Raw genomic sequence first — 9437 nt, 5'->3', positions numbered from 1 at the left:
TGTCACATGAGTATGTCGTTTTAAAACAACGTGTACGTATGTAAGTTTTGTCTGGATACAGAAAGCTTCTTTAGAGGGCAGCAGGTTGAGGTCTCCGATTTCTCCGTGGAGGGAAACCTCTCAGGCGCTGTGACCTCCCTGCCCCTGCGCCCTCAGGTGGGAGTGACGTCAGGCAGCGCGGTCCTTTCCCTGCTGGCACCTGGTAATGTTCTTGGAAAGAAAGAAAAAAAAAGGGAAATCATGTGGCCACTTTTCTTAATATCCTCTTACATGAAGTCATTCATCATGAAAAGTTGACTGGAAAAGAACACACTAGAAAATATTAGGGATGGTGACCAAGTGAGGACTTGTATCTTCCCAGGACCAGTACAAAGTTCTGTGAATGTGTCCACACCACCAGCAGTCTCCCCACCCCACACGGCAGGGCGGCAGGGCCGACCCTGGGGCCTGCTCACCGCCACTGTTGCCCTTCCTGCACCACCCCAATTTTCAAAGAACCTCTTCCCCAGAGTGTTTATGTATAGGAGGGAGGGTGGAAGTACCTAAACTCTAGAACTACAACATCTAAGAAGCTGAGGCCCTGTTTTCTACACAGCATATGGTATCGCATAACACAAACCTTCCGGTCTTGAGTTTAAAGGGAAAATGAAAACTCCAGCCTATTGCTCCCACAGTCTGCTTCCAAGTTGTCAGCCTGCCAGTGAGGGTCTCCTGATCCCGTTTGTAAAGAAACACTGCACTAAGACTTGGGAATCTCCCCAGCTCCCAGGGAGGGGCGGCACACAACAGCCTTCTACTGCGGCTTCTACCTCCTGCACCGGTCCCGCAGCATCTGTCCATTCTTGTCCGAACTCACCGCACTTGGATGGCTTGCGGGCAGGGTCGCTTTTTGGGGGAGGGTCATTCTTTCAGTTGGCTTTTGGTTTCATTTCTCCAGGGCTGGACCTGGTTCTCTTTTGAACACTTGTCATGATGTGGCAAGAGCGTCTTTGGATTTGGGGCTGTGGTTCACCCGCGGGAGTCACAGCTGCGGCCTGGACCTTTCCGCCTCGCACCCTCACTCACCCCCTTCATTATGCCTGGAGGATGCCTGAGACGATTGCCTTCAAGATGAGGAAAGTGTTTCACTGTTTATTTCCTCCATGGGATGTAGCAGGCGAGCATGCTTAGGACAGAAAACCACTGAGTACTCAGGTAAATGTGGGCCTAATACAAGAGTGTATTGGGTTCCAGTGTTGGTTAATCAATGCAGTTAACACACAGTGCTTCCATTGTTTTTCTTTTTGTAATCTTATTTAGAAGTTTCAAACAAAAAGACACAGTCTGCTGATCAGTACACATGGAGCTGCCTCTCCCACTGGCTCATTTTCCAGTGGCTGCGTGCTGGCCTCTCGGAGCAGAGTGTGGATCCCTGGATCCAGTTTGAACTGGGGGAAAAGAGTTAGGGAGAGGGTGTGCCTGTGACCCCCAACTCTTCCTGTGGAGAAAAACCCAAAATGTGGCTGCTTCAGAAGGAAAGCAGCCCCATCGGGTGGGGGCAGAAGAGGGTAGGCAGCAGAGGCCAGGTCTGCAGACGAAAGCCCCACCTCAGAGTGGTTAGAAGCCAGGACAGCAAGGACTCATGGAGGTGGCTGCTTCACAGGAGTCCTTTCTCCAGTCGTGCTAGGGAGGAGCCCCTGCCTGGCCAGCACTGCCCCTGCCTCTTGCCGCACCTCGCCAGTGTGCCCTCCCCCCGCCCACCACCGTAGTAGGCATCTGGCTTTTCTCACCAACCCATCTACCTTTTTGGTGGTCCAGACCTAGAGTCCTTGCAAGTACTCCTCCTCCCACCCTCACTTCAAGTGAGGTTTGGATGAGATAGACCACATCCCCCTGGTCACAAATACTGGTTCAGGAGTGGACATGTGGGCCTGTTCAAGCTGATGAGAGCCAGGACCCCCAGACTTCTGTTACAACTCTTGGGAGAGAGATTCTCTCTTCTCTGAACCTTGCAGTATATAGAAATGAGCCTATTGATGCAACAACATAAATGGCATTGAGAGGGGTGTCCAGAGCTGCTGGGGTCAGGGGAGGGAGGTCAGCCTGGCAGAAGCCACCTTGTGGAGCATGAAAATGAAAGAGACCTTGAGAAAGGCCAGAGGAATCCAGGCCTGTGGTGACATTTGAGCTGCTGGATCAAACTTCACCTGAAGTCCTATTCCTACTAGATTTCATTTTTTCCACTGTGTGGGCCAATGCATTCCCTTTATACTGTTTAAGCCAGGCATGGTGGCTCACACCTATAATCCCAGCAACTCGGGAGGCTGAAGTGAGAAGATCGTTGAGGCCAGGAGTTCAAGACCAGCCTGGGCAACATAAGAAGACCCTGTCTCTAAAAAAGAATTAAATATAGATAAATAAATAAGTAAATAAATAATAAAAATATATTGTTTAAACCAGTTTCACTTGAGATTTTGGTTACTTGCCACATAAATAATCCAAACTTTGTTCCGACCCACAAGGTTCTCATTTCACCAGGGGCTACAATCAGACATGGTCAAACAGGAGCCAGTCCTTGCATTGTGTGCAGTGGCTTTAGCTGCCGTTGAGTTAGAAAGGAAGAAAGGCAGTCCACAGCCCCCGCCAACAACTTCAAAATGCCAATCTCTGTTGAGGACTATGTGCGAAGCACCACGCAGTTCAGTCCGTCCTCCCGCGCTCACAGCATCACCCAGGACTCCGTGGGTTGAGGGTCTTACTAGGAGAAGGAACAAGCTAGTCTCCCTAGGGTAAGCGGGTGGGGTGAGATTGTTTCTAGAAGAAACAGGATTTTAACTGTGTCAGACAGGATAGGTGAATGTGGATGATGGAGAGTGGGAAGGGACATTCGAAGCTGAAAGAACAGCTGAAGCCCAGCCTTGGGGCAGAAGAGCTCTGGTCCTGCTCAGGAAATGGTGAGTGGCCCATGGAGAGCACCCAGAGTGAGGCAGGCAGACTGGCCTGGTTAGGTAACCTGGCGGGCTTCAAAGTCCTAGCTGAGGCAAGGTCTGGCAAGTCTGAGTTTTCCTTCCCAGGCGGTGGGAGGCTTCACAGGCGTGAGCAGAGCTGCACTGTGGAAAGGTGCGGGGTGGTGGTGCCTAGGCTGCCGAGTTAGGGGGTCGGTGACAAGGACCCACAGGGCAGTGAGGGCAGAAGGGGGACGCACGGGAGGACCACCACTGCAACTGCTGAAAGCAAGGAAGGAGCGCAGGGCGTCTGGAAGCCAGCCGGTGCAGGAGGGGCCTGGCAGGGAGAGGACAGCAGGAGAGAAAGTGTCCCTCAGACGCAGGGAGCTGCACCCCACCCGAGACCACGGCACCTCTCAGCGTCACCCCTGACTGCCTGCAGTGGGCCCAGGCGGTTCAGGTGTGACTCCCTAGCCCAGCTCTCAAGGACAGGCTCAGCTGCTGTCTTACTGTGGGCTGTGGCTGCCAGGAGCACCTCCCTGAGGAGTGGGCTGTCGCTTCAGAGACTCCGGGGCTACTGGGAGACACCCACAAACACGCACCCCAGCCCACACTGCTACCCTGAGTTTAGCCACAGGCGGGCGAGACCACCAGAATTAGAACCTGCCTTCACTCTGGCATGCAGTCCACGGCTGCTCGGGGAGGAAGGGATAGACGCCCACCAGCTCCCTGTGCACCCCTGCCTCCGAGCCCTGGGTCACGGCCAGCTCTGTGGAGCCCAGAGTTAACACCATGTCTCTCATTTTGGAGGAGACTCCACAGCCCCAGCAGTTCCAGGTCGCCCCTTCCTCCGGGGAGCCTACCCTTCAGCCCCAGGCTTGGCAGGCTGCACCTCTGGCAGGGCCTGGAAAGCCAAGCACAGGGTGTGTGAGGCCCTCAGTCTATGGGCTGTTCCCTGGGGGTGAATGAGAAGACCATGGCCCAGGACGCTCCCTCATACCCTTGCCCTGGGTGTTCACAGAGAGGCCCCACGAGGGTACAGAGGGCAGCCTCAGATTGGGAAGTGCGTCCACAGGCTTCCCACAGAGGCTCTGCCCTTTGGTGCCTCCTACGCAGACTGCAGCACCCCCACAGAGCTCCAACCCGGGGTGGCAGGACCACCCCAAGGGCCTCTGCGTCCTGGGAGCCAGGACCCCCACCTGGAGTTGGGGAAGTTGCTGGCGGGGAAGGGAGGATGATGAAGGAGGAGATCATCTGGCAATGGCCCTGGAGCATTCTTGAGCCACCCCCTCCCAGTCTGGGCCACGCCCTGTGGCAGGTGGGAGGACAATGCCGCCTGTGTGCCGTCACCCCAGCACGCTGGCTCAAGGGGAGGGCTGTGGTGCGGTCGCACTCCGGCCTCGGCCTCTCCTGATGTCCCTCTCCCTCCCTGCACAACCCCTGCTATCTGCCATCTCCATCCATCCAGCAGGGTCGCCTCCACAGGACCCGGGCGTCACCAAGGTAAGCAGTTTCCTGTCTTCCTTCCACCTGCTCCAGTCACTGCGGTAGAGGGACCTGGCAGCAGGGGCTCTGGAAAGAAGAATCTGGAAGGTGGGGTGGGGCAAAGGGGACCCTGGGACATTCAAGCACAGGGGATCAGAAGCACTGGCCCTTACCTGGCTGGTCTCCAAGCTGCAACCGCCATGAAATGTGAGGACAGTCTGGCAAGGCAGGACCCCAGGCCCCTGGCACATCATCCCCTAACCTGCATGCCCTCCAGGTTTAGGGGGCTGTCCAGCAGTTCCTCATCCCCAAAGGGCTGCAGGCCTGATGGCTGGTCAGCCCCAGAGTCCCCGGGAGCTCCTCGGAGCTGCAGGGCGCTGCAGCAGGAGGCCCAGCACGAACCTCCGGGTCCCGCCCAGTCCAAGTCTCACCGTGGACTCTCAGTACGAGACGGGCCACATTCGCAAGCTGCAGGCCCGGCACATGCAGATGCAGGAGAAGACTTTCACCAAGTGGATCAACAACGTCTTCCAGTGCGGCCAGGTGAGTATAGCCAGCTGTGACCCACAGCCCACCCGTACCATGCCCCCAGCTCTGGCCAGTGGCCCTCGGGGGCGAGCTGTGGGGTCGTCTGCCTGAGGCCATGCTGAGGCCAGAGCTCCTTCTTCCAAGGCAGCTGCTCTGGGTCACACCTCTCAGGTCCCAGGATGGGAGGACAGGTGAAGCTGGGCTGACCCCATACCTGCCGCCGTCCCCTCCCCAGGTGGGCATCAAGATCCGGAACCTGTACACAGAGCTGGCTGATGGCATCCACCTCCTGCGGCTGCTGGAGCTTATCTCAGGGGAGGCCCTGCCACCCCCCAGCCGGGGCCGCCTGCGCGTGCACTTCCTGGAGAACAGCAGCCGAGCCCTGGCCTTCCTCAGGGCCAAGGTGGGCCCCAGGGAAAGGGGTCTGGGATGGTGCTGGGGCAGGCAGCTGGGACAGGCTGAACTATTGGGTCACCTTTCCTGGGCCAGGTCACAGGGCAGAGCAGAGGAGCTGGGGCCTGAGTACAGGGGGAGCAGCTGGGACACAGAGGAGCAGAAGCCAAGCCCTCCTCGCACAGCACCCGTGACTTGGAGAGCACCCAGCTGGCTGTGGCAGGAGCGATCCATGTCCCTACTGGGGTGGAAAATGTCACTCTGTCATAAGAGAGACTCACAGGATTCTAGGCCGAAAGAATCTTAGGCTTTTCATTTCGCAGATGACAAAACAGAGGCCCTGAATTATTTACCAGGCAAGATCGATGGTTAACCGGCCAACAGAGCCCAGATGTGGGGCCATGGTGGGCTGGCATCAAGTGGGAAACAGAGGGAAGAGACGCGGACACTAAGACGGTGGGTGAGGAAGAGGAGCAGGGCCTGTCCTGGAGAAGGAGGGAGGAGGCCTCAGCAAATGAGGGGAGCCAGAGTTACCTGAAAGAAAGGGACAGGTCAAGGAGATGGCCGGTAAAAGGAAGCCGGAGCTCGAGGGACAGAGGGACCCTTATGGCCAGGGTGAGGGGCCTGTGCAGGGGTGGGGTGGAGCAAAGGGATCACTGGGAACCAGGAAACGTGAAGACCAAGGGCTCCTGGAGGTGCTGTCCCTGGAGGCTGTGAAGTCACTGAGCTGGGCTTGGCTGGACAGAGCCTGACTGTGCATTTCCATCACTATGTCCTGGAGTGGAGCTTCTGTCCAGCCTCCTGGGGTACTGGTGTATGGGAGGAAAGCCAGGGAGGGGAGAAACCCAAGCAAAGGGAAGGGGAGCGACCGCTGTCCTGAGCAGGTGCAAGAGCAGAACTCTGCCAGCTGCAGAATGCTGGGCCCTAGTTGATCCAGGGACAGTGACCCTGTGAGCCAGTCATCTCCCCTCCAGGAATGTGGGAGGGGTGTAAGTTCCATAGCCTTTGTCAGAGGCATTGCAGCTCTCCCCAAGCTTTATATACAGCATGTCACTGATACCTGTGAGGGTGACATCCTCGTCTCCATACACATAGGAGGCAACTGTGGTCTGGAAAGGACGAGAGAGTTGCTGCAAACACACAGGGAATGTGTGGCAGAATGAGGGATGCACTCACTTATGGAGACGCTCCCATGCCCTGGGCATTCTATGCAGGCACTGGGCTACACTAAGCAAAGCCCAGACCCCCACCTCGAGGCATCTGGCTTCAATGGGAGACAGGTTCATTGAACCCAGATCAGCGGTGTGCTGGTAAATGTTTAACAAATGATTCTCTGGGGGAAATAAAAGCTCCAGTGTGCTGTATTCGCTGATCCTGTGGCGTTAATACCCCAGCACAGTGAGTTTAAGTCACCAGCGTGACATCGCTCAATAGGAAGTCGGGAGGATAGGCTCTCAGGAGCTGGGAGGAGCAGACAAACACCCCACTCCCCAGAGGCTCCAACTCTAAGGCAAGGTGATTGACACACCAGGTGGAATCCACCCCAGGAGCACGGATATACCAAAGCTTACCCAGGGGGACACCCAGGGCTGCAGCTCCTCCCACAAGGCTAGTAGTGGCCGGGTGAAGCCAGTTGCCCTTCAGGTCTTAGGGAATGTCTCACTCCTTTTCTTTCTCCATTCGGTACTTACTGATTGATTCCCTACTGTGTGCCACTCCACTAGGATACATCAGAAAACAAAGTCAAGATCCTCACTTGAGCAGGGCAAGGGGATCGAGAGTGTGTATTTGGGTGGGAGAAATAGTCCTTAGGTTTCTATGTTAAATAAAGTGGTCAGGCTAGGCAACATCTGCATGAAGAGTCAAAGGCAGGGAGGTGAATCGCCATGCAGTTATCTGGGAGGATACTTTCAGACAGCAGGCACGGCCGTGCAAAGGTCTGAAGTCCTGTGCTTAGAATCCCACGTAACTACAAGAATCCGATGGGCTTGGAGCTGTGTGGTTCCACAGAGAGGAAGACGGAGCCAGAGGGGGCTGGGGGCCAGACCCTGCGGGACTTCTCCCCTTGACTCACCCATCCTCCCTGTCCACGTGGCAAGATGTAGGGCAGAGGAGTCTCAACGTTGGTGTACTTAAGAGCCACCCAAGGGGTTGTTCAAGTGAAAATTCTCAGGCTCTGGCCCAAGGCAGTCTGACTGGGTGGAGCCTGGGAATCTGGATTTATAGCTGGCCGTGTTGGAGCTGGAACAGATGAAGAAGGCTGAGATCTGGGTGTGAGCCCAGGGACCCAGCCACCCCTGGATATCCCAGGACACCCTGGGAGATGGAGGCAGACAGTTGCTATTGTCTGTTGGGCTCACACATTGACTGTTATGACCCCTCATTTCCAAACCCTGTAGCTGAACCACTGATTTTGGCCCAGGTCTACCTGTAGCCCACACACAGGGGGTCCTGCTGCTCTAGCGGCCCAGCCCAGGTGGGCTTGAGGCCATGGCTCCAACCAGGCGGGACGCCTTTGCTTTCCTGGACTTATCCCCTGCCGGCTTCTCCCTGGGGGACCTCCCGGCTGGGGCAGGATAGATTCCAGGACCCTCCCATCCCGCAGCTGGCACCCTAAGCTTTTGGTGACTGAGTCCTCTCTGGACATGGGCTTCATGGCTTAGCCCAGCCAACTGTGCCCACAGGTGCCAATACCACTCATTGGGCCAGAGAACATCGTGGATGGAGACCAGACACTCATCCTGGGACTCATCTGGGTCATCATTCTGCGTTTCCAGATCTCCCACATCTCCTTGGACAAGGTATGGCTCAGTCCCCAGCACCCAGCACCTGGTGACTCAGCCCAGCCCTCGCCTCACCTCAGACTCCTGGGAACTGAGAAGTTCCATGCAACTTTTATGATTCCCATAGGAGATCTTGGAAACTGCAAAGTCAATATTCACTCTTCAACCATGGGTGAAGAACCCAGGATACCAGAGATACTGTAACGTTGTAATATGCTAAAGTGAGGGCCAGGGCCATGGGCTTCAAACCAGGTCTGGGCAAGTCATTCACTAGGGAGGGTTCACGGTCACTGCCAGCACCCACTTTCACCCCTGTGTGTTGCTCCCCACTTGGCACTGAGGCTCTGTAATGTCCATTATACCACAATGTACTGTTGGGAGAAATGCAGTGTGTGGAGGGAGTCCCAGCTCTGGAGGTTTACAAAGTCCCCGGCACCCTACAGACCAAAGACAGCGTTTCTTTCATGGCCCCCCACTTCCTCCATTTTACCTCTTTCCCCCGCACTGGATCAGAAAGACTGTAAACTCTTTGTGGCACAGGCCTGTAGTCCCAGCTCTCGGGAGGCTCAGGTGGGAAGATAAACTGAGCTCAGGATGTCGAGGGTGTGGTGAGCCGTGATCGCACCGCTGCACTCCAGCCTGGGTCACAGAGTGAGACCCTGTCTCAAAAAAAAAAGAGTCCTTATACTTATCCTTTTTCATAGTTTCATGATTTCCAGAATGCCACCTAAAACTCAATTCTAGTAGGTAAGGAAAGTCAACCTGGAGAATGAAACCCTCATGAAAAGAAGCCACACATCTGGTACAAGTCCAGGACGGCCTGGAAACTCAGGGCCTGAGCCCCAGGAGGGCAGGAGAACTGTGCGTCTGCAGGGCTGAGCATCTATTTGAAGGCTGGAGGGGCGGATGGATTTCTAACTGACCTCAAGCCCTTTCAGGAAGCCATACTCACCTCCCCAGGCCCCTGGCCAGTTTCAGGTGCCCCCTGCAGCCTAGGCCCCTGGGAGCAGCACCGTCTCTGCCTGTCTGCAGCCCCCTCTGGCCCTGCTTGCCGCTGACTCAGATGTGTTTGGGCTCAGGCTAGCCCAGCTCCCTCACAAGCCATCCCAGCATTTTCCCTAGTTCTGTCTGCCAGCCTGGCCCCACCATGCAGGGTACTGGGGCCTGACCTCACTAGGACCCAGGGCCTTGAGACTCCACTCCCTGTCATGTGGGCACCATGCACATCCTTCCTACCCAAGCTCTGGGGCCCAGAGGGCAGGGGGAAGTGCAACCCGCTGAACCTTGATATTTTGAGTTTATAAACAGGAAGTGAGGCTGGGCG

The 9437-nt window shown here is 56.0% G+C and overlaps 1 protein-coding gene across 1 annotated transcript in view; it reads left to right on the top strand.

Annotated features, from left to right (window-relative positions):
* The first annotated feature begins 4642 nt into the window (after window positions 1-4642).
* SPTBN5 (spectrin beta, non-erythrocytic 5) overlaps window positions 4643-9437 on the top strand; it is a 44570-nt gene continuing 39775 nt past the window's right edge. Inside the window, exons 1-3 of the mRNA XM_065547828.2 lie at window positions 4643-4952; window positions 5173-5340; window positions 8015-8131. Coding sequence (XP_065403900.1) covers window positions 4737-4952; window positions 5173-5340; window positions 8015-8131 — 501 coding nt within the window. The 5' untranslated portion in view covers window positions 4643-4736. The remainder of the gene's footprint in view (window positions 4953-5172; window positions 5341-8014; window positions 8132-9437) is intronic.

This window comes from Macaca fascicularis, chromosome 7 (genome assembly GCF_037993035.2).
Source record: "Macaca fascicularis isolate 582-1 chromosome 7, T2T-MFA8v1.1".
Classification (NCBI taxonomy): domain Eukaryota; kingdom Metazoa; phylum Chordata; class Mammalia; order Primates; family Cercopithecidae; genus Macaca; species Macaca fascicularis.
The sequence above is the reverse complement of the archived record's forward strand: the minus strand, read 5'-3'. Positions and strand labels throughout refer to the sequence as shown.